The sequence below is a fragment of the Panthera uncia genome, chromosome C2 (genome assembly GCF_023721935.1).
Source record: "Panthera uncia isolate 11264 chromosome C2, Puncia_PCG_1.0, whole genome shotgun sequence".
NCBI classification, from domain to species: Eukaryota; Metazoa; Chordata; class Mammalia; order Carnivora; family Felidae; genus Panthera; species Panthera uncia.
This window is the reverse complement of record NC_064810.1, coordinates 148,348,517-148,372,709: the sequence shown is the minus strand read 5'-3', so window position 1 is coordinate 148,372,709 and position 24,193 is coordinate 148,348,517. Positions and strand designations below refer to the sequence as shown.

The 24,193-nt window shown below is 44.6% G+C and overlaps 2 protein-coding genes, 1 long non-coding RNA gene and 1 other non-coding gene across 7 annotated transcripts in view; 3 read left to right on the top strand and 1 right to left on the bottom strand.

Annotated features, from left to right (window-relative positions):
* The first annotated feature begins 402 nt into the window (after window positions 1–402).
* LOC125921409 (caspase-14-like) lies at window positions 403–19,321 on the top strand. 3 transcript variants are annotated; one of them, XM_049628961.1, is made up of 7 exons: window positions 403–933; window positions 2,477–2,529; window positions 3,733–3,882; window positions 6,659–6,884; window positions 7,359–7,475; window positions 15,632–15,741; window positions 16,268–17,302. In XM_049628961.1, exons 1-7 carry the CDS (start codon window positions 579–581, stop codon window positions 16,430–16,432), a joined length of 1,176 nt encoding a protein of 391 aa, XP_049484918.1. In that variant the 5' UTR covers window positions 403–578; the 3' UTR covers window positions 16,433–17,302. The 3 variants fall into 3 exon arrangements, with proteins under 3 accessions (XP_049484918.1, XP_049484919.1, XP_049484920.1); XM_049628962.1 differs by lacking the exon at window positions 16,268–17,302 and adding an exon at window positions 17,314–19,143 and having other exon boundaries at window positions 404–933; XM_049628963.1 differs by lacking the exon at window positions 16,268–17,302 and adding an exon at window positions 19,052–19,321 and having other exon boundaries at window positions 405–933.
* Window positions 6,800–7,350, bottom strand: LOC125921413 (uncharacterized). Its single transcript, XR_007457413.1, has 2 exons — window positions 7,077–7,350; window positions 6,800–6,939 (listed from the first exon to the last, which is right to left on the bottom strand). It is a non-coding gene; the product is annotated as an uncharacterized LOC125921413 (long non-coding RNA).
* Window positions 19,322–22,113: 2,792 nt separating the features above from the next.
* The window catches only part of RPSA (ribosomal protein SA), a 78,296-nt gene continuing 76,216 nt past the window's right edge, over window positions 22,114–24,193 (top strand). The window contains exons 1-2 of one of the 2 annotated variants that reach the window (XM_049628964.1): window positions 22,114–22,182; window positions 22,996–23,161. In XM_049628964.1, coding sequence (XP_049484921.1) covers window positions 23,029–23,161 — 133 coding nt within the window. In that variant the 5' untranslated portion in view covers window positions 22,114–22,182; window positions 22,996–23,028. The remainder of the gene's footprint in view (window positions 22,183–22,995; window positions 23,162–24,193) is intronic. The other variant, XM_049628965.1, reaches the window with a different exon arrangement.
* LOC125922226 (small nucleolar RNA SNORA62/SNORA6 family) lies at window positions 23,992–24,142 on the top strand. Its single transcript, XR_007457649.1, has one exon. It is a non-coding gene; the product is annotated as a small nucleolar RNA SNORA62/SNORA6 family (small nucleolar RNA).

Below are 24,193 nucleotides of genomic sequence, written 5' to 3'. Positions count from 1 at the left end.
GGTGGGGCGGAGAGGGGGGGGGGGGGCACAGGATCAGAAGCAGGCTCCAGGCTCCGAGTTGCCAGCACTTAGCCCGACGCGGGGCTGGAACTCACGGACCGCGAGATCGTGACCTGAGCCGAAGTCTGACGCTCAACCGACTGAGCCACCCAGGCGCCCCTCACCTGAAGAGCTTCAAAACGGCTGATGCCTGGGTCTGCCACCCAGAAATCCGAATGTAATCAGCCGGGACTGTGGCCTGAGCTCGAGGAGTTAGTTAGCCAGGTGACCCTAACGCGCAGCCACGGCGGAGACCCACGGAGGAGCCGCCGCCACCAAGCTCTCCCTACCCGGGCTCCGAGGGTTAAGCGGGAACGGGCGGGTGGGGGCGGGGCTTCGAGGCAGGGGCGGGGCCGCAGAGGAAGCCTGGCGGGATCTCCAGGTCGCGGCCGCCAGCCCGCCCGGCCGTAGCTAAGACGAGCGGAAACGCCTCCGTTGTACAAAACAAAGGCAGAAACGGGAGGCGTGCGCGGCCCGCGGGGCTGAGACCTCGGCGGTCGGCCCCTCCGGCCCGGGCGCTGCAGCATCTTTGGGTGGCCATGGCGACGAGCCTTGGGAGCGGCTGGCGCTGGGGGTCCGACGGCCGCCAGGCGCCTCCGAAGATCACGCCGACCGTGGAGGAGCTGCAGAGCCGCGTGCAAGAGACGCTGGACCTGCTGTCCCCGCGGGAGCTGAGCCACTTCCGCGTCCTCCTCAAGACCGTGGACGAGCGGCCGCGCGTGAGCCCGGTGCGGCTGGAGCTGGAGGGCGACAGCAAGGCGGGGCTGGCCCGTCTCCTGGCCCAGCACTACTACCTGCCCGCCGTGTCGCGCGTTCTCGTCAAGGTGCTGCAGCAGCTGCGCCGCGCCGACCTGCTGCCGCGCTGGCAGAGCGCGGAAGACGACGACCGCCGGGGTGAGCGGGGGCGCTGCGGCGAGCCGGGGCTGGGGGCTGGGCCCGGATCGGCGGCCGGGATGGGGGGGCGGGGTGGTGGCGGCCGGGTTAGGGGGCGGGGCCCGGGTGCGCGGCCGGCGGGCCGGCGGAGGGGCGGAGCCTGGGTGAGAGTGGGGACAGCCGGGCAGTGGGGGAGAGGTCCGGGTGATCTGGGGGCTGCCGGGGCTGGGGGCGGGTTCCCGGGCAGCCCGCGGGGCGGAGGCTAGCGGAGCCAGGGGCTGGCGGGTGCCCTAGGACCCAGGTGACGCGCGGTGGGAGGTGGGAACCTTGGGTGAAGCAGCCCGTAGGATCGCCATCCCCAGGCGCGGAATCCGAGTGATCCGTCGAAGAGCGGCCATCAGGGTTTACGAGCACATTTTGGGGGTCGGCTCAAAGAGCAGATCGACTCAGCGGCAGGCCTGAGATGCTTCGTTAACGACTACCTTCAAGAGATTATGATGTGGGAGGTTTCCAAATGATGCAGTGAGAAGCCCAGTGTTGGAAACCCCACTGTCACACCTCCAGGGGGTGTATTTATGGAAGGGGTGGCTCTTCTTGCACACCATGAGACCATTTGCCGTCAATCTGGGAAGATGTGGCTTATGATCAAGAAATGTAGTATGGAGCAGGTTGAGGGAGGTGGGGCTCCCCCCCTCCGGCCCGATTTGATAAACGGATGTGTACATAATGTGTATGTGAGAGAGAGGAGAGAGAGGAAGCAGCACTTACATGGGAGCCATTGAGATAGACAGTAAAATGTGCCGTCGGTGACCTCTGCCATCGGCATGCCTATGATCTGATTGAGCTTCTAGGTGTGTTACTGTTGCTGATTTTGTTTAGATTTGTAATGCATCACAACTGTAATGGCCCACCACACATGGCCGACAGGCAGAATACTGGCCCTGTGGAGCCTTGACTCTCCCTGCTTTCACTGCACCTACAAAGCATTTGTGTCGTCCCTCCTCCCAGGTTCGTTGGTCATGTACCACTTCTGCTATCACCTCTTTAGACTGTTGGCAAAGTGGGCTTTTTTTTCCAGAGTCATCCAACCTACACAATATTATGGCTCTACACTGGAGGCACCCAATACATGTTGGAATTAAATGCTAAGAGATTATGCTATTTTTTTCTTTTTAATGCCTAGTTCCTTTACTTCAATTTTCCCCTTATTGATGTCTTAATCTCCTCTCCAGGAAGTACATGTGCAGTAATATGTCAGTTAGACCTTGTCCCTTTTTATCTCTGGCCTGGCTCTTCCTGCCCTTGTATCCCACGGCGGCCTCCGGGAAGCCTGTTTTAAGTTTCCAGCCTCATGAGTTTGCAGGAAGGTGTTCATAATCCAGGGAACCTGTTCTAAAGCGAGGTTGAAGCCTGCTGGACCCCCAAAACGTAAGAGGCAACAGAATTCCTTGGGAGGAGCTTCCTGTTAACAGGGATGACAGTGGATCTTGATTAAAACTTAAAAAATGGGAAAATAATAATGTGTTTTTTCTGTTTTATTCTCTTTTCATGAAAATTCATGCAGAGATTCCAAGAAAGATTCTAAAGAGGAGCTATGACTGCGTGGATGGCGAACTGGTAAATATTTTTGCTCTCACTCCAGCACCGCACACTGGTTAGGAAAGATGGTATTTATTTAGCCGCTTGAACTGCCATTTTAACATTTTTTTGTGTGCTGTTCTTGTTGGTTAAAGACTATCTGTATGGTTTTCTCAAGTGGTCATATCTCACTGCTTTTTGTTATGAGAGTGGAAGATAAACTTGAGCCAGTTAAAACCACTGTGCGTGCATTAACCAAACAAGGTAGGAACTGCTGTTATTTCTGTTTGACAAGTCAAGAAAAGTGAGGCAACTTCAATGGAAGTTCAATGCCTGGCTGTATGGCCTTGGACGACTACGTACATTGCTGGTTCTAGCGTTTGGTTTTTTTAAGTTTTACTACGGAAATTTTGAACAAATAGTAAAGTGGGATAGAAAAACGAATCTCCCCAACTCCAGCCCAACGTACTTATGACCCTGCTTCAGCAAATTAGAAACATAGAGCCAATCTTGTTTTGTCTGTTCCCGCTCCCATTATTTTGAAGCAAATCCAGATAATCATGTCCCTTTCATCTACGGACACTTTCGTGTGGATCTCTCAATCTTTAGCAGGAGAAAGAGGTTTTGCAAAACATAACCACAATACCATTATTCTACCTAAAAGCAACTTCCTTAATGTTTGCAAAGAGGCGGTTAGCATTCAGATGTCCTTGACTCGTTCCTATGTCTTTTGCAGGGGGGTGGTTTGAATCAGGATACAGATTCATACAGGGCCTACACAATTACAGTTGTTTGCTTTGTGCCTTGAGACTCTTAACTTAGGATGCTTCTTCTTTCTTTAGCCTTTTTTCTTGTTATTTATCTATTAAAGAAACCAAGTTGTCTGTAGAATGTCCCACATTCTGGATTTTGATGATTGCAGCCTTGTGTGGTCATTTACCGTTTCCTCTGTCCGCCATATTTCCTTAAACTGATACTCTAGCTATACGTAGGAATTTAAAACTGAGATTGGCCTGTTAGTCCTAGTCTGAGGAAGATATTTGAAAGGATTATAAATCAAGTCATGACTCCCCCCACCCCCGTTCCATAACTAATAAGAGAGACAATCAGTGTTGCATCCCTGATCCAAACTGGGAAACCTCACCATCGATCCCTAGAGAAACTCATTATTTTGTATCTATGACACATTTGGATTTCTGAGTTTGGTTTGGTTTAATTATTGTTGGCTTTCCTGGAAAATAGGACTGTTATGACCTGAGTGGCAAGCGGAAGGCTTTCCTCATGTGTGTGGAGAAGAACAGACCCGGGGCTCACCGGGACGTCATGCTAATGACCGAATGGCTTGGCCAGTGCCAGTTTGAGCATACTTCGTGCATCGATCCCAACAAAATGGTAAAAATAAAAAACAATGAGGAACCTAACTTGGATCTTCCAATTTTCCTTTCTTTTTTAAAAAATCGGGTTTTAACACATGGTAAGAATCAGGACCTACCTGCTGCTCAATGACATGTGTGTCCTGATAAAACTCTGGATGCTTTTGTAATTTTACGTGTGCGATACCCTACCTCCCCTTCCAGTCAGGCAGGGACCTCTTGGGCTCCAGTCTTGGCTAGGGCCCTGCAGTTGAAGAGGGAAGGGAACCCCAGAAGGCATCCTTGGCAAGATGGGCAAGGGGGCCAAGGACAAGGCGGAGTCTGGAGTAGGCAAGTTCCAGAGCATTTAGGAGCAGGAAAGACCAAGGAAACCCCTTTGAGAGGTCATCAGGAGGCAGGCCAGAGGGATTCCAGCAGCATGAGTCTTTGTGGGACTCACTTGGAACCCTGGGAGAAGCGTGGGGAGGGAGCCGATAGCACTGGGCAGAATTGCATTGTGACTTAACTAGATTGTACTGAAAAAAATAAGGTGGAAGAGGATGGTGGGAACTCCATTTGATCTCTTTGACCTTAGCTGAGACATGACTCAGACCTGCCCTTATTTAGGGACAGTAACGTAGGAAAGCCCTTCTTAGATCCCAGGAGTCACTGCTAATGAATGTCAAGGAACAGCATAGCATGGGGTTGTGGATGCCACACAGGCTGCCTTGGCTGGAATCCTGTCCCTTGCTAGTTGTTACCTTAAATCTGGTTCTCATCTGAGGGTGACTTGTCCCCCTCATTTGGCCATATCTGGAGCCATCTCTGGTTGTCACAACTGGAGGGTGCTACAATGCCCAGAACAGCCCCCACAGCAAAGAATTTTCTGGCCCCAAATGTCCTTTCCCCAAGGATTGGACCAGAATCTCTTCATTTTGCAGGGTTTTTAATCCTGTCCTTTTCATTCAAATGGCAGAAACTGCCAATGTTCTTTTAGTTTATGCTCCTCAGGGTCTTAAGTGGTTACTTTTCCTGGATCCTGGCAACGTTTATAAATATTTAGCAATGTCACTGGCAAAAGTATTTCATTGTTCGGAGTTTCGTTTTTCCGATTCTTAGTTTGGTTAAACATCCTTTGGCCATTTTTTCCTTCTGTAAATTATCTGTTCTGTCTTCCTTCGCCCTTTCTCCTACTGGGTGGTCTTTTTCTTGTTCTTATATTTTCCTGGATATTATTCATTTACAAAACGTACTGCAAATATGTTTCTCTTACCCTGTGACTTGATTTTTTGTTGTCCTAAGTCATATGGAAGTCTTTTTTTTGTGAGTAAACTTGTCAGTCTTTCTTGTCAGCTTCTTGTTGTTTGTGTCTTGATTAAACCCCATGCCTTCCCAACTTAGAAAATGCTTAAATTATTTTTCTCTAATATTTGCATAGCTTAAGGTTTTCCTTTCTACTCTGGAATCTTATTTTTGGAACAGTGTGAAGTTGGAAGCCTCACCTTATGTCCAGATGGATAGTCTGTTGTCTCAACATTTATTGAATAATGTGTCCTTCCCCTACATACTTAAAACTCTGCCTTTATTGTGAAATAAATTCCCATATATAATTCGATTGGTTTCTAGAATCTAAAATATTCCATTCATATATTTGTTTATACCTAAGCCAGTATCTCCCTGTTTCATTCACCATGATTTTTAGGGATATTTTGATGCCTGATAGGGCTATCCCTCCTCTCTCTCTCTCTCTCTCTCTCTCTCTCTCTCTCTCTTTCTTATGAATATGCTTGGCTCTTCTTGAGGATTGTCTGTCCTCTGTGACCTGGAGAATAATCTGGTTAATTTCCACCGAAACCCTTTGGGATTTTGATTGCCTTGACATTGAATTGAGATTCATTTGGAGTGAATCAGCAAATCAATAGTATTAAGAGAAGCGTGGGCATGTCATGGTTCATTGTCGCCTCTTCCCCAAAGCTTTATCCTTTCTTCATTTAGGTTTATTCCTAGGTATTGTCCTAGTTTGGGTGTGACCGTGAATGGGACCCCCTTTTCTGTTATGGGGTTTAAAAGATTGTTGCCAGGTAACCGGAGTGGGGGGGTGGGGGGAGCAGATCTTTGATCTTTGTGAGTTAATCTTGTATCCAGTCAGCTCACTGGCCTCTGGTTCCAGTAGTTACTTGGTTGATTATTTCGTATTTCTAGAAAGTCATGATATGTGTAAAAAATGAGTTTTGGCTCTTTGTTTACCGTATTTAGACTTCATTTCACTTTTACATGCTTTATTGAAGGGACTGGAATCTTGGCTACAAGGTTTACGGGAGCAGTGATGGCCGCCACTCCCGTCTTGCGTTTCTCTCTAGGGGGCTCGATTCTGATGAGGCCTCTCCATAGGTCCTGGCAGGTGTATATTATTGGCAGATCCCTCCATCCCCTTCCATTTGTAGCTTATTGAGGGCATTAATTTTAGAAAACAATAACTTTATATGTTAAAATAAGTTAATAATATAAAATTTACATACACTAACCCTTTGGGGAGCTATCATTTTGTTGTTTTTTTTTGCAGTAGAGAATCAGAAATGCCCTAATTCTGTTAAACAAGAACCAATGGCACAAACAGAAATTACGGGAATTCTGAGAGCAGCCAAAAGGGAAGGGACAAGTTCAGGAACTGATATTTACCTCATACGAACCCTGCCTGAGATGTAGTTATTTTCATATTTGTCATATCCTCGGATTGCCTACTGAAAAGAACCATCTCCAGCATTTCTGATTTTACTTCCCTCCAGTTATTTTGAATATGTGATCCTATTTTACAGGAGTTACTTGGGAAAATATCATCATTTCGGGATGGACTCAATGAAATTAAGGATGATGTTGGCTGTTGCCTTGTTACTCTTATGTCCCACGGGGAGAAAGGCTTTATTAAGATGAAAGATGGTGAGAGAGTCAGCCTGGAGGACATTTTTGAAATGTTTAATAATAAAAATTGTCCGGCACTTCAAGAGAAACCAAAGATCTTTATAATCCAGGCCTGCAGAGGAGGTGAGTGGAGACTTCTTGGTCCAGTCCTGTGTCTAGGGCATTCTCATATGGATGACTGAGAAAAGAAAAAGAAGTTACAAATATTTATTTGTTTGTTTGTTTACGATCAGAGGCCCCTCGGCTGATGTGACTTTAGTTGTGTGGGGTACTAGAGACTTTGGGCTGGGAGGAAGGGACAGAAGGGACACTTACCTGGGATGGAATCATTAACTCTGGCTGAGGAATGGTCCCAGTCACTCACATCATGGGGTAGGCCAGGGAGCCTCAGATCTGAGAGAGATGTGTGCAGTTCCCAAGGACCATCCCGCCGTCCATGTGATGCCAGGCGACCTGTGGGGCCGATATCCGACTTCCGTAGCTTCTGTGGCTATTCCTTCCTCTTCTGGAGGTGCAAGCTTGTTGGGACGTTGCTTAAGGGTTCCTGGTGTCAATGGCGCATTACTGTAGTGTGTATTTTTGTTCTCCAAAAAATAGAGAAAAGAGATAATGGTGTTGAGACAGACGATGAACCCATGGAGTCTGATGACGTATCTGAGAAGAGGAGGCTGCCCACGTTCAGTGATTACTTCATCATCTATCCTACCCAGGCAGGTGAGACAGTGAGGGTAGATGCCAGTGACACACACTTTCTTCCAGAAGGTTTAAGTTATTCGTGATGATTCTCAGGATCTTTTTTTTTTAATTAATTTTTTTTTTTTTTTTTTTTTTTTTTTTTTAAGAGAGAGAGAGAGAGAGTGTGTGTGAGTTGAGGAGGGGCAGAGAGAGAAGGAGACACAGAATCGGAAGCAGGCTCCAGGCTCCCAGCTGTCCGCACAGGGCCCGACGTGAGGCTCGAATTCACAGACTGTGAGATCATGACCTGAGCTGAAGTCGGATGCTTAACCAACTGAGCCACCCAGGCCTCCCTTAAATTATTTGTGCCTTACAAATTGACATCTAGAAGGAGAATTTTTTGTTAACCTCTCCATCTCCGTTTACAAATGTTCCCACTTTTAGAGATGGCAGGTTGGCATCTCTAAACAAAAGAAGCAGATCATTCTTCCAGGAACGCACAGGCCCCCGAGCAAAGTATTGCATGGTGAATGAGATGGTTGGCTCTTCTGTGAAAAAGATCTTGGCCCAAAAGCTAGTTCTGCCACTTAGTATATTTGAGACCTTCAGTATTTTTTAATTGCTAGCTATGTTAGTTTCTTCATGTAAAACGGGAATGATAGAATTCACTTATGTCTTTGGGATGTTATATAAATTGAATTCTATAAAGCAGATGTGCTTATCATAATTAATGGCATAGTGAATACAAAAAAAAGAAATTAGATACTATTATTACTAATATATTCTGCTAATAATATTATCCTCATTGTTACTAATACTATTACTGATAATAAGTTAAAGTCCAAAAGAATCTGTGTATGCGAGGGTGGACTTGATTCACTTGTGAGGGAAACAAAAATGTTGGAGAGATAGAATTAAGGGGTCCAGGACATTTCTTTAGGTTTTTTTTTTTTTTTTAGGCTTATTTTTATTTAAAAACAAAATGTTTGTTGGTTTATTTAGAGCGAGAGCACATGCGAGTAGGAGAGGGGCAGAGAGAGAGGGTGATGCAGAATCTGAAGCAGGCTCCAGGCCCTGAGCTGTCAGCACAGAGCCCGATAATGGGGATTGAACTCATGAACTGCGAGATCATGACCCAAGCTGAAGTTGGACGCTTAACTGCCTGAGCCACCCAGGCACTGCTTTATCTTGACTTGAAAAGAGGATTAAAGTAGCTTGCAAATATATATATATATATATATATATATATATATATATATATATATTCCCTCTCTATGTGGAATTTGATATAAAATGTGAGTGAAGAAATGCAAGCAAAGGAAACTAAGGGCCACCACTTAAAATGAAACCATCCTTCGTGGTAAGATGCGAGAAACTTCCCCACTAGGGTTAGACGAAAGATCTCGCTCCTTGGTTGTTTCTCCAAGAGAGATGAACGCATGTGGCCTCACAGAGACTGGCACACAAAAGTTCATAGCAGCTTGATTTGAAATAGCCAAAGACTGAAAACAACCCAAGTGACCATCAACAGGTGAGCGAATAAACAAATCCCGGTGTGCCACACGTGGACTACCAGTCAGCGATGAAAGGAAATGAGCTCCTGATATAAACTAACCGCAGAATTATTATGGAACAGTTCAGGGTCAAGGCGAGAAACCTCATGCTCCAGTTTTATGGAACGAATGAGTTTTATGACTGCTGGACTGTATATACATTTAAGGGCTAGAGACTCAGTATTGAACAGAAGAACTAAAACTCTCTGCCTCCACGGAGCTTCTGCGCTAGTGGGGGAGACAGACGAGAAACACAGAGAGAAACTGTATGTTGTGCTACTTTACGATCCCATTTATATAAAGCTCTGAAACAGGCAAAACTAATCTGTGGTGCCAGAAGTCAGGATACTGCTTGCCCTCAGGGCTGCAGAGTGTGGGGGGTGGTAATGACCAGAGGGGGCAAGGAGGGGACTTCTGGAATGCTGGCATCATCTTGTTTCTAGATGGTTCTAGTTATGGGGTGTGTTCACTTTATGAAAGTTTATGGAGCTATTCTGTACCCCTAAGGCTTTGCACACTTTGCTATGGGATGGTTCCCTTTCAGTGAAATCTTTACCAAAAATAAATAAAATAAAATAAAATAAAATAAAATAAAATAAAATAAATTAAAAAATAAAATACAATAAAATATGTTAAATGCTGATAAGTGCTATGGAGAAAAATAATGCAGGGATGAGGGTTATTGGGAGTGTCGAGGGAGAGGAGTGGAGATGGCCGTTTTAAAAAAGAGATGTGTAGGGATGTCCCCATGGAGCAGCTGATTGTTGTGTGGACATTTGAGGGACATGAGAGAGGGACCTATGCAGATATTTGAGAGAACTTGTGTTGTGACATAAGAATACTTAGGATATAGGGACGCCTGGGTGGCTCAGTCTGTTGAGCATCCGACTTCGGCTCAGGTCATGATCTCACAGTTTGTGAGTTCGAGCCCCGCATCGGGCTCTGTGCTGACAGCTCAGAGCCTGGAGTCTGCTTTGGATTCTGTGTCTCCCTCTCTGTCCCTTCCTGCTTGTTGTCTCTATGTCTCTGTCAAAAATAAATCAACAGTAAAAAAAAGAATACTTAGTATATAACAATAATAAAAATTCTATGTATACACAGACCACTAGAATAGAATAGAGAATGTACACGCAGAACCAGATATGCAGGACAACTAGGTATGTGACAAGCCATCACCAATTAGTGTTGAAAAAATGGGCTGTTCAATATGTACTGCTAGGAAAACTGGCTTCTCCGTGGGAGAAAAACAAAAAATTATTTCTTGGCATAGGATTCGTTGTATCTTTAATCATGTGAAATGTCCAGTAAGTCTATAGTAATGCTCCTTTTATCTCTAATATTTGTGGCTTCCTTCTTTTAATCTTGATCAGTCTTGCCAGTGGTTTCATTAAGAACCTATGTTTAGGGGTGCCGGGCTTAGCATCTGGTTAAGCATCCGACTTCGGCTCAGGTCATGATCTCACGGTTTGTGAGTTCGAGCCCTGAGTCGGGCTCTGTGCTGACAGCTTGGAGCCTGAGTGGAATTCTCTCTTTCTCTCTCTCTCTCTCTTCTTCTCTCTCTGCCCCTCGTGGGATTTTCTCAATCTCACTCTCTCTCTCTGCCCCTTGCTCACTTATGCCCTCTCTCTCTCTCAAAAAAAAAAAAAAAAAAAAAAAAAAAAGAACCTATTTCTGGTTTTGTTCATTCTCTCTAGTATAGGTTTTTGATTTCATTAATTTTGATTTCATAAATTTTCATTAAAATTTCCATTTTTCTTCATTTGGGGGTTTCTTCTACTCTTCTTTTCCCAACTATTTTGGTTAGATACTTGGCTCATTATTTTCTCTCTTTTCAAAAAATAAGCATTAAAAAAATTTTTTTTTAACATGTATTCATTTTTGAGAGACAGAGCACAAGTAGGGGAGGGGCAGAGAGAGAGGGAGACACAGATCTGAAGCAGGCTCCAGGCTCTGAGCAGTCAGCCCAGAGGCCTATGCAGGGCTGGAACTCACAAACTGTGAGATCATGACCTGAGCCAAAGTCAGACACTTAACCTACTGAGCCACCCAGGCGTCCCCAAAATATAAGCATTTTCAAATAATCTCCTCTGAGTACTGCTTTTACTGTATCCCTCACATTATAACATGTAACTTTTTAAAAAGTGTTTATTTTGACAGAGAGAGAGAAAAAAAAGAGAGAGGGAGAGAGAGACCCTCCCTGATCTCATGCACCAAACTGTGAGACCATGACCTGAGCTGAAATCAAAAGTCGGTCGCTTAACTGACCGAGCCACCCAGGTGCCCCAGCTATTAAGATATTAATATTGAGCTTGGAACTAACTACTTTAGTAAATGGATCTCTTAGGTATTTCTTTTGGCCTAGGAGTGCTGTGAAAAAATTACTGAGACACTAAGGGCACCATGAACTGAGAAAGTTTGGGATCTTCTGCCCAGAGGAATCTCCTGCACATGTATATACATGGACAAGATGACCGACTGTCCCAGTTTGCCTGAGATGGAGGGGTTTCCCGGGATACTGGACTTTTCAGTGCTAATACCAGGAAAGTGATGAATGGGGCTGAGTCGAGCACTCTACTCTGGGCACTCCTTTGAAGTTGCTTAGTGGGGCAAATAAAGGGGCAGGAATCTAAAAGCCACTGGGAGTCGTATATTCATACTGTAGAATACTGTGCCGCAGTTGAAAAGAATCATCATGGTGAAGTTTCAAATGCCACAGTTAATGAAAATAAGACAGCTGTGGGGCATCTGGGTGGCTCAGGTTGTGATCTCACAGATCGTGAATTTGATTTCTTGGGCGTGGGATGAGGCGGGAGGGAGACTTTGCCGATTCCTTTTATAATTTGAATTGTGAACCATTTGTATTTGAGTCCATTTTTTGTTGCTTTTTGGATTCCACATACAAATGAAATTACATGGCAGGTCTTCCCTGTCCGGCTTATTTTACTTAGCAGAATACCCTCTAGTCCATGTTGGCAAGATTTCTTTCTTTTTTATGGCTGAGTAATATTCTCTTGTGCATATGTGTGTGTGTGTGCATGGGTGTCCATGTAAGATAAATATACATCTATATTTTTATCTACTCATCTATTGATAGATGAATTGTGAACCATTTGAATGTATTATCTATTCAAACAATGGATTTAATCACAGCTTGACTTTTGGCTAAGATCAAGGGCAAAAAAGATGGATTTAAAACATTTTAAAGTTATCCTCTTTTAGAAAGTAGATTTCAACAAAATTCGGGCTTCCGACATCTAGTTCACCGTTGGAGTTTATACCAGCTACCTGACCCCTGTGAGTTCTAGAGCCTGTCCCTCCTGGCCTGTGACCAAGCCATCTCACCTATATATAAGAGAAGCTATAAGGTGTTCATGTGTTCATTGGCTACTTGTTTTCAGTCTTGTGAGTGATTGGAGTTCTTGTTCTATGGCCAGAGTCATCATCTAATGCAATGTTGGGGGAATCCGGTCTTGATGACTTTTTAATTTGACCCTGTTTGGTAAATCTGCGGAAATTCACTAGCTTTCAGCCCGAGTCTAAAGTTCTCCAGTTTTACTCATCAGACTCATTTTTTTGTGGCCTAGAGTCTGTCCTGAGGACTGAACCCGTGGCCATGGACGACAATAGCTGATTATTTTCAAAGTGACAAGAAATGTATAATCTTTCATTTAATAAGATGCTTGGCAGCTACACTGATTTTCGCTCTGCTGACTGGCACATCCTCCACGGGGTTGCAGACCAGGTTAGGTTAGAGGCTTTCAAATGTTATTTGCCACAACCTACAGGAAGAAAGAGCTATGGTGTTGCATCAAATCTAATGCCTTGATTGTAAGACATACCATTATTTTGTGTCCTCAGGGAGCTACCAATTAATTACTCTGTGACACGGAAGAGATTATGTAGCACATCCAGATTTCAGAGATGCCTAAGTGGGGGGGGGGGGGGGGGGGCAGAAAACTTCAATATTAGAATTGATAAAATCTACACTTCATTATAGTCTATCACATATATTTATGTAAAAGTATAAATACACATGTAACACACTAGTTTTATAAATTATAGCTACCCTTGCTGCATTGATGTACTTTAATATTTTCTACTATATCCCATTTTATCCCATTTTCAAAAAAGGCAGTTTCATTTTTTTAAATTAATCAATTAATTAATTTATTTTGAGAAAGAGAGAAAGTACAAGCGAGGAAGGGGCAGAGAGATGGAGAGACAGAATCCCAAGCATGGGATGAGCCATGGGGCTTGAACTCCCAACCATGAGATCATGACCTGAGTGGAGATCAAGGGTTGGATGCTTAACTGACTGAGCTGCCCAGGCACCCCTAAAAAATACAGTTTCAATATGCTAAATTGATTTGTTGGCTGATAATTGGGCCGCAACCTGCAGTTTGAAGAACACTGGATGGATTGTCAAACATTGTGATGTGGTGTTTCTAACTCAGATTTACTCCAAGAGGGACAATACTGAAATTGCTGTATGGTTCCTATACTAAACAGATATGTTTTGTGGATTTGTTTACAACTTTATGGAGATATAATTGAAGTATGAGCTGTACATATTCCACCATTCGAACAGATGGAAGTATATGTTCATGACACCATCACCATGATCAAGATAAGCAAATATTGCCGTCACCGCAAAAAGTTTCTTCATGTTTGAATCTGTCCCTACCTCCATCCCCATCCCTGAGTCACCATGGTTGTGTTTTCTGTTAAAACTGATTAGATTATATTTTCTGGAATTTTATATGGCTAGAATTATATAGCATGTAGGTTTCCTCCCTCCCTCCCTCCCTTCTTGTCTTCTTCCACTCAGCATAATGGTTTCGGGTTGTACCCATGTCGTTTTGTATATCAGTAGCTCATTCCTTTTTATTTCTGAGTGGTATTTAGTTGTGTGAATATAACACAATGTTAACACAATGCGCTCAGCCATTCACTTGTTACTGAACATTTAAGTTGTTTCTAGGTTTTCCTTATTACAGATGAAGCCGCTGTGAACACACGTGTGTACATCTTTGGGCGTATGTTTTTGTTCTCCTTGGGTAAATACGAAGAAGTGGAATGGTTGGTTCACATAGTAGGTGTGTTTGACTTTTAAAGAAACTGCCAAGTTGAAAATTCTTTTTCAATGTGGTTGTATTGTTTACATTTCCGCCAGCAGCGTATGAGAGTTCCAGTTGCTTCACATCCTCGTTATCAGTTGGTTTGATCTGTTTTTAAATTTTAGACAGTCTGATGGGTATAGAATAGTATCACCTTGTAGTTTTAATTTGCATTTCTTGGAGGCCTAGTGATTATCTTTTCCTGTACGTGTTGTCCGCTCACATATCTTCTTTTGCTAAATGTCTGTTCATGTGTGTTGTCCAATTTTTTATTGGGTTGTTGGTTTTCTTATGAAGTTGTAAGAATTATTTTCTTTTTAATTTTTTTTAAGTTTATTGATTTTGAGAGACAGAGGAGGGGCAGAGAGAGAGGGAGAGAGAGAATCCCAGGCAGGCTCTGTGCTGTCAGCACAGAGCCCAAAGTGGGGCTCGAGCTCACAAACTGTGAGATCATGACCTGAGCTGAAACCAAGAGTCGGACGCTTAACCAACTGAGCCGCCCAGGCACCCCTGAGAATTATTTATATATTCTGGATTCAAGTTCTTTGCCTGGTATGTATTGCAAATATTTCTCCCAAACTGTGGCTTGCTTTTCATTTTCTTAATAACGTGTTTCAAAAAACAAAAGTTTTTAATTTCGATGAAGTCCAAATTAGCATCTTTTTCTTTTGTGGCTTATGCTTTTTGTGTTCTAAGAAACCTTTGCCTATATTGAGATTGCAAAGGTGTATCCATGTTTTTTTTCTGTTCCAACCTAGATTTATTATCAGAGGGTACGATTTTGATATTCCCATCAAATTTCCACACTAAAAAAAGACACGTTTCATGTTTTTTACTAACTACTAATAAAAACAATTCCACTAAATTTTTTTGAGGACCCCAAAATAAATTCTATACTGATGTATTTGGGGGATATTTAGCTTAAAATCCTGTAGCAAAAGTCAGAAAAAAAAAAAATAGACGGGGCACCTGGGTGGCTCAGTTGGCTGGTCATCTGACTCTTGATTTCAGCTCAGGTCATGATCTCATAGTTGGTGAGTTTGAACCCGACATTGGGCTCTGCACTGATAGTGCGAGCCTGCTTAAGATTCTCTCTCTGTCTCTGTCTCTGTCTCTCACTTCCCCCACCTTCAAAAATAAATAAACATTAAGAAATATAGAAAGGAGGGATAAATGAAGGAAATATGGCAAAATGATAACTGTTGAATCTGGGGGATGATTATATGGGAGTTTGTTAAACTCTGCTTTCTCCTTTTGTGAATATTTGAAAAGTTTTATTTAAAGATTGATAGAAGAGAACTGCCCTCTTGAGGGGTTACGTGCTGTTGGTCACAGGAGTCCCCTGGGAGGCTCAGTGCTTCCTCTTTTTGTGTCTGTGTCTCTTATGGACCCAGGCCCACTCCTATTAATACAAGAATGCTTCCGTATTCTCAGTTCAAAACCATTTTACAGGTTTCACTGTGGGTAAAAGAAAAGTTCGGTGCAACCAGAGGAGGAAAACACATGAAATATTTTCACTTTGTAGATCACGTTGCTTTACGGCACCCTCGCACGGGCTCGGTGATGATTGAAGCGATGGCTGAGGTCTTTAAACAGCATGGAAATAAGTGGCACATCGCTGACTTTTTCACCAAAGTAAGTAGATTCTAAGTGAACACGTGCTTCATTCATGTGCTTGATCGGAGCGTTTTCATGAGGTTGGCTTTACCCATGAAAATGTGAGAGATGCTGAAAAGTTGCTTGGAAGTGATGGGCTGATCATGACTTACAATGACTGTAGCATTCAGAAAACAGGGTTGAGCCACCTGCTGAGGGAAACAGAATGACACCTTCCGTTCCTTGCTAATAGAAGGGCATTGGATATTAGGTGAGCTTGAAAGACCCCGCCTGCTGTGTAGCCCACCATTGCAGCCAGCTTTGGCCCGACTCAGCACCCCTAGAGAGGGCAGAGCCTTAGGACATCTCTAAGGACAGACCCCAGCTCACATTTGTCTCCCCAGCTTGTAGCCCATAGTAAACATTCACTGAATGAACACGTGCTCGATAATGGCGGTTGATGTGCACACAGACCCTAGTTTGGAGAATGGCCCAATTATTGTAGTTTATCGTATCAGGATTGAAGAGAAATTTTCTTCTCATTCTGAGAGGTTTACGCCCACAGAGAGCTAATGAGAAGAGATCAGAGAAGCGCCCAGTAACAGCGAGGCTAACATCGATTGCGTGGCTCACTCCACGCCAGTTGCCGTTCTCTGCGCTTCCCAGATGCGAATCCAGTCAAGCTTTCCAACACCCCTCAGGGACCTCCTGGGATTCACATCCCCTGTGACAGATGGGGGCGAGTCGGTGGCCGAGCTGGCACCCCAGCCTGGGCAGAGTGCTTCTAGAGTTCATGCTCTAATCACAATTACATATAAATTACTCCACACCTGCCCAAGGTATGGTAACTATTTTTGTTTCTTTAAAATAGAAAGATTTAATTTTAAAAATTTACATATGATGCTTAACAGCCCTTCAAACTCCTTCTCACCTCAGTTGAGGTCAGAGTTGGGTGGGGGTGGGACGTGAAAGGGAGGGACCACAGACAATTTTGACACTCATTCCGACCATATGCCCGAGTATTTTCTATTGCTCAGTTTCTCTGAGAAAAGTTTCTTGTCAGCTTCTCAGCAATGTTATAATAAAGACAGATTTGGCCAACTGTAATGGAAATCCATCGCAGCTAAGGCTAGCTGAAAAATTGTTTGGCTGACCGACGTTCATTAAGCCTTTACCGAACACCCTTTATTTTGAAAGTGCTTGCTGAGTAGACACTGGCAAAGAAAAAAAAAATCCATAAATGAGCATGATGGGGCCTTTGCATTGAAGGCCCTCATGGCCCAGCGACATGGAAGGGTGGCTGATGTGCTCACAACCAACCCTGGGATTATAGGGCCACGGGGTGCTTTGGACATAACATAACCCAACCCTTTCATTTTACGGCGGGTTCCCTTGCCTACTAATCCCCAGGGGCAAGTCGAGACCAAACCCAGGTCTGTGGACCCTGGAGTCCAGACAGCTGCATTCCAGACACTTGGGGGGCCATGCTCCTTCCACCGCCATTTGCATATTGCTTTCCGAAATGCATAGAATTCTGCCATTTCACGCCGTAGGGTTGACTAAAAGGCTTTCGCTCAGGGCTTTTGAACAGTTTGTACTTTAATCTTCCAGGTGAATAACAGAGTGGTGCACACTGAGTTTCATCTACACGAGGAACCCATAAAAGTGTCACTTGTCATGGAATCGACTTTAACTAAATCTGTGTACTTTTGACATCGGGAGGATGAAAAACTAAGGGCTGCTTTATAACCGACGGTGTAAAGAACAGAGAGCGTTTGTAGCGCGGTTCTAATGGTTCTCATTTGGGGTTATTTCTGTCACCAGTTGTACTTCTCCGGTTTGTTTTGCAAATACGTGGTATTTTTCCAAGATCGGGCCATGTATAGTTGCCGCTTGTAAATAATTTGACTTCTTTGAAAAGATCACTGTTTTTGAAAATGGGCTTTCCTGAGCTGTTACCAAAACAGGGAAGCCCAGCTCGATTTGTGGACCATTTTTATAATGTGCTTCCCTTACTGATTACGCTCCACCCTCTCCTACTTTGGTGCTGGCGTTCATCCTCGTTTTCTTGGCTTAGTCTTCAAGAGCTGTCTCTGTGTAGTCCTGTCCTGGCTCGCCTGATTTCCCCCATGTTGTTGTCTGCAGCCAGACTTGTCTCCTTTTTGACTCCATAAGCCATTCTCGAGTCTGACCCGGGGGTCTTCGTTTGTACTTTGTTGCCCTTGATGCCTCGTGTTTCCACCCGCCACCCATTCCCCAGCTTCTCCCTTGCTGCGCGGTACCTCTGAATGCTGTTTTCTCTGCCTGGGATGCTCTGTTCCACTCCAGTCCTTTCCGACCCTCCGGGTTTGGTTCAAGCATCCTTTGCACGGGAAAGTTTTTCCGCCAAGGCCTCATGCCAGGTCAGCTCTTTCCGAGTGCTCTGCTCACAGACCCAGTGCTTTTCTTCTGCAGCATTTAGCACCACTGTACTTAAAGGACTGTGCAGTGGCCACGAATCTCTCTCCAGTTCAGTCATAAGCTCCAAGAGGCAGAGGCTGTGTGTCTCATTCATTGCTGTATCCCAGCTTCCATCGGTGCCTTATGACATAGAGAAGCGATGTGACGAACGTTTGGTGAATGACTAGTCTCTGTCTTTTAATTGTTTTGTCCATTCGTCAGACCTCGCCTCATTACCTCTGTGCATCTGGCCACCTTCCAGCCATCCCCACCTGGCTGGTTGTCCTGTGGCGTCTTTAACTCCCTCAGTTGGAAGTCAACCTACATTTCCCTTAAATCTCTTTACAAAACCCATCCCATTGTTAATAATCCTCTGACTCCCCACTGCCTGCGGAATATACTCAGATTGCCCTAGGAGAATATTCCAAGTCCTTCTCTGTCAGGCCCGTACTGCCCGTTTGTCCTGGGTCTTGACCACATGGGGATGATTTGTCCTCCCCTCAGGCATCCCCTCTCACAGAATCAGGCTTGTGGGTTAATGAATGTTGAATGAATGCTCTTGGCTGTGTTCATTGAACAATGAACTATGGTTCATTCTCTCCCTTCCGCCTGAAGCGTCCTTTGTTCTGTGTGCTTTCTCTACACCACACATTCTTTAGGGTGCGGCTTGGGTCCCATCCCACCAGAAGGAAAACTGTATGTAGACTAGCGTTTACTTAGAGTTCACAAACTCCGGGCTGAAGATGAGCTTTCATTGTGATTGTGTTCTCACTTTTCGTGTAACTTTGGACTATACTAAACCCTGGTTTCCACATCATAAAAGGAGATTTGGCTCGGCTGAGAACTCATCCAGTCACTGGACTTCCCTGAACTTTGGCCTCTTAATAAACTGTTCATGAATATGCTGCAGGTGTGGCTATTCCTGATCCTAGAGGTTCAAGCTGGAAGTTGTGCGAGACCATTGGGCCTGTATGAGGATACAGGTGTTCGGTGAAAATGCTCTGAAGACTGAGGGTCACGATGACTGAAGCAACCCGGAATCTCCAGGCCTGTCTCCATTTCAGGGACAATTGTGTCCTTTTTAGTTAATGTGATTTTTCAAGTCTATATACGTGTGATTTAATTTTGAAAACTTTTGAGTTTTGATGTTTGATATGTGACTTTGCTTTTTTTTTTTTTTTAATAGACCATTAAAACGTCACCTTGGTTCATAAAATATGAACATCAGGTGAGCCTTCTCTGTTCATTTTGCATCCTGTGCAATCCTGGGACTCCAGGCCCAGGGACTCATTTCAGGGGGACGGCAGCAGCTAACACAGGCAATAGCTCGTTTCCTGAGGCAGGTTAAGTGACTAGTTCAGAGTCCCAGTTAGCAATGCGGCAGTGCATGAAATACATTCCAGTGCATGAAAATACAAGACAAAAAGTGCCAAGTGAGAGAGAAAAGTTATAAGACAGAATCCTTTCAACAAACAGGCCCATGCCAGTTAACTAAGGGAATGAATGAGCTTTGGGGCAAAGGAGGGAACAGTTATTTTGGAACATTGCTCAGGCCACGGCAGGTAAGATTCCTGGAGAGGACTGGAGCATGGCTGGATACCAGACAAACAGGTCAAGGAGGAGCAAGGAGGAAGTCAGGTTAGAGAGGGAGGTGGGAAGGTGCCCAAGATGAACTTGAAGCCTGGGGCCAACTTGGTGTCCTCTGTATTCTCTCGGCTGTAAACCAGAACAGGGTCTCCTCTAGCCATCCAATGACACATTAAGTGTATCCCCCCCAAAACTACAGTCCCTACCACAATTTTGCATTTGGAAAAAACCGTAAACCGAGTTTTTCTCTTTTTAAATATGAATGCCCAAGATCAAAAGTTTGCCAAAGGAAATTCCGAGTTTTATTTAAAAAGGGCACAGGGTGAGGGGAGGGGGCGCCTGAGTGGCTCAGTTGGTTAAGCATCCAACTTCGGCTCAGGTCACGATCTCATGGCTCATGAGTTTGAGCCCCGCAAAGGGCTCTGTGCTAACAGCTCAGAGCCTGGAGCCTGCTCTGGATTCTGTGTCTCCCTCCCCCACTCTCTCTCTCTGTCTCGGAAAAAAAAAAAAAAAAAAACCATTAAAAAAAAAAAAACAGGCACGGTTAAAAAATGTTGCAGAAACTTGTGCAGACGACCAGGGACCCTGGAAGGTGGGGAGGACACTTAGCTGCTCGCTACAGATTTTCTTTGACAAGTGCCTCTTGGGCCATGGGCTCCCCACCGTGGTTTACTATAGTACCTTCTTCATTTTTGGACTTTTGTTGATTCATTTCCTCACCAAGGAGTTTCCTTACGTGGATTAGTTCTCAAGAGCAAAGTTGTTTTGTGAGAAAAATACTATTTTGTGGACAAACACCCAAACATAATTACAGTACAGTGTCCTTGCAACAAAGGAAGTAGTCCTGGGACTCCAGCGTGCATAGGGGAGGGAGCTGTTGAGGTGGCTGGGGAAGCCCCTCCAGAGAAATCATGCAATACAGTGACAGAAAACTGCCCCTAAAAGCCACCTGTTCTATTTTCCACATAGCTATTTTTTCTTTGGGAGCCAAAATGTCTCCAGATATTTTCAGCAGTTTCTAAGGATGCTTAAACCCATTCCTAAGTTTTCATTCCTTCTCTATCAGCTGCAATGGGGTTTTGTTTTTTTCAATTTTTTAACCTGTGTTCCTCAGAAAATTTCAAAAATGCTAAAAATGAGACGAAAAAAAAACTCACCCAGTTTCTCTACTAGTATATTAGCGGTTCTTAGCCTGGCTACACATTAAAATTATCTAGGGAGGTACTTATAAGAATCAGATTTTTTTAAGTCCTGAGAATGTAATATACAACATGGTGACTATAGTTAATAATACCATATTGTGTATTTCACTGTTGCTAAGAGGGTAAAAGTTCTCATCACAAGAAAAACACACTTTTTGTAACTGGATGGTAACAGATTTTAACTAGATTCATTGTGGTGATCATTTCACAATATATACAAATATGTTTTATGGCAATACTTCACTTTAAAAAATCAGATTTTTGGAGTGCCTGGGAAGCTTAGCCAGTTAAACCTCTGACATCAGTTCAGAGCACCGCTGATGAGTTCGAACCCCAGCTCAGGCCCTCTGCCTCTGCTTCTCTGTCCCCCTCTGCTTCTCCCCCTTTCCCCTCCTTCCCCCTCACCCGAGCATGCACTCTTTAAAAAAAAAAAAAAAAAAAAAAAAAAAAAAATATATATATATATATATATATATACACACACATATATATATATATATCAGATTTTTAAAATCTGGGTTGGGCATATGTTTAAAAGCTTTCCACGTGATTCACAAGTGCAGCAAAGATGGAAACCCAATACATAAGTTAATAACTTGGCCGTCTCTTTACCATCATCTTTTAATATGCAGGGCTTCAATTTTTTTTATTATTGAAGTTTAGTTAATACTGGCTTCAAGTTTTAAAAATAATCTCCCCCACCCGGCAGGTCTTTAGTGGCTGCATAGTACTATATGAACGGAATGAATTTTTAATTACTCATCTATCGATATTGATTCCTTTTCCTCTAGAAAACGAAACCTGCCATCTGTAGTGTTTTCCTTTTAAGTTTTTCAGGAAAATTTCCTGTAAGCGAACTTTCAAAATCTGAATTACGTACTGATAAATTGCTCTCCAAGAAATGAAAATAACTTCTCCGGCTTTTGTTGAACGAATACTTTGTCACGCTGTGCTCAACATGGCTCCCTACGTAAAGACACTTCAACTTACGACAGGGACCAGAAAGCCGATTCGGCCTCCAGCGGCAGGTCCCTGATGAATTACAGCGGAGGTGGCCGCGCGCCGCGGAACTCCTTCGCGGCGCCGGAAAGCACTAACGTCGCAAAAGGCCCCGCAGGATTAGGCGGCCCATTCACCCTTCCGCTTAGCTTTCGCTGTCATTGGCTGGCGGCGGAGTATATAAGGACGTCACTTCCGGCCGCCGGCCTTTTTCCGCGCTACCCAGGGAGGGGTCCATACGGCGTTGTTTTGCGTGAGTCCCTTGTGGGGTTCCCGGCGTCCCCCAAATAGTCCTAAAGGCTATTAAAATAGCCTTCCGCTGGAGTGAGGGGTGCGAGGATTGGGGATGGAAGCCAGCAGGCAAAGCGGGTGTATCTGCGGCTCTGCGCCCAGCCGCCCGCACGTGGCCGAACTCGGGCCCGCGGGTTCCCACAGTGTCCCCGGAGCGCGCGGAGGTCGTGCTGGAGCCAGGGCACCGGGTGAGGGTGCGGGCCGGGCTGCGGCTGGGCGGCCGTGGCGCAGCAAGCAGGATCAGCGTACCGCGCTGCAGTTGCCTCGGACCCCGGCATTCGGCCGGCCGTGAGCTCAGGCCCCGGTCCCGGTTTACGACAGCTATTTGGGCCGGTTGGTGTATCCCGTTCGCGTTAAGATACCTGGCAAGGTTTTGTAGAAAATCAGTTGTGACCGTAGAGAGAAATAATTGTGAAGCGCCCTGCCTTCAATCCGCTTGAAAATGAACTTGTTCGCATCTGGTTATTTTTGCTCATCGGTAACTCGACTCCCGGTTGCCCCCTGGAATGTTAAGTGGCAAATCACCGTTTTCATTTTGCTTAATTATTCGGGTGTTTTTCCCATCTCCACACACTCAAGATGTGCGGGAGTTGTGTAATGTGTGGGATAGGTCTGTTATGTTGGGTCTTTTTCCATTACACTACTGGAAAAGGTGTGGTCCTTGGGCTGTGTTCAAATCGGTTGCTTGGCTCGCCAGGGTAGTTAGAATGCACCTGGTCCCATAACCCACTGAAATGAAATGAAAATAGCTGGATGGTTAACCGTTGTTTTCCAGGTTCCCGTCGTAACTTAAAGGGAAACTTTCACAATGTCCGGAGCCCTTGATGTCCTGCAAATGAAGGAGGAGGATGTCCTCAAATTTCTTGCCGCAGGAACCCACTTAGGTGGCACCAACCTTGACTTCCAGATGGAACAGTACATCTACAAAAGGAAAAGTGATGGTCAGTTGTTGCTTTGATTTGGGAGGGAGGGCATTCCAACTAAGTAATAAATGAAACCAGAGGTCTACATCGGAAGTAAGCTTTAAGACTTAAGTGAACGTAGGGCACCTGGTCAACTCAGTTGATACAGCATGCATCTCTTAATCTTAAAAAAATTTTTTTTAAATTTTTTTTTACAAAAAAGCAAAAAACAAAAGTGTACTGGTGGTTTTTGGAAGGACCGCTTTCTGGGCTCCAGTGCAAGAGTATGTCAGTTGATAGGTTCTGGGACTTACGTTGGGCCATGAAGGAGCTGTGAGATGTATAAATGATGAGGAAGCTCATTAGTTCATCTTCCATAGTGTCTTGTATTCCACAGGTACTGAAAGCAGGTTCATTTGAATTTTATTTTTTTTAAGATCTTTGTTTTTGAGTAATCTGTACTTAATGTGGGGCTCAAACTCCTGACCCCAGGATCACACGTTCTAAGTGAGCCGGTCAGGCGTTCCCTTCGTTCAACTGAATTCTGAGAGTAAAGTAGAGCAAGAGCTAAGACCTTAATGAGGAGGCTTGGAAGGTACTGGAAAAGGGAAGGTAGGTTGTGAAGACTTTGGAAGGTACGTTGGGCAAGGCAGTGCTTCAAGCTCAGATGGAGCCACTGAAGAACGTAAGCCTGGGGGTTGTGTGCTGTGAAGCAGTTTTGGCTGAAATCTGGCATTGAGACAGGTTGTAGGGAAAGTGGGGCTGGAGAGCAGGAGGTGGGTGAAAACTTACAGGAATCAGGATGGGGCCTTGATGGAGGCTTAGTGCAGGAAAGGACCAAGAAGATGCACTTCGTCTACCGAACTAAGGCTGCACACTATTAAAGCTCAGGGTGGAGGCCAGCCTTGGCCGATGAACTTCTGAGTGTCGGAAGTGTGCTAGAGAAATTGCAGGATTTTCGCTAACACCAGTAGAGCCTGCCTCGATGACTGGAGCTTGATAGTACTCACTGCCACATTCGGCCTTTCAGAACAAAGTCCACTTGAAAATTAAGTCTGGTACTACAAAGCT

What these genes read in the sequence shown, in the direction of transcription:
- LOC125921409 (XM_049628961.1), top strand. Translation starts at nt 579, where the DNA reads ATGGCGACGAGCCTTGGGAGCGGCTGGCGCTGGGGGTCCGACGGCCGC. An exon ending in GGAAGACGACGACCGCCGGG is followed by an intron (nt 934 to 2,476) that starts GTGAGCGGGGGC and finishes AAATTCATGCAG; the next exon opens with AGATTCCAAGAAAGATTCTA. An exon ending in GCATCGATCCCAACAAAATG is followed by an intron (nt 3,883 to 6,658) that starts GTAAAAATAAAA and finishes CCTATTTTACAG; the next exon opens with GAGTTACTTGGGAAAATATC.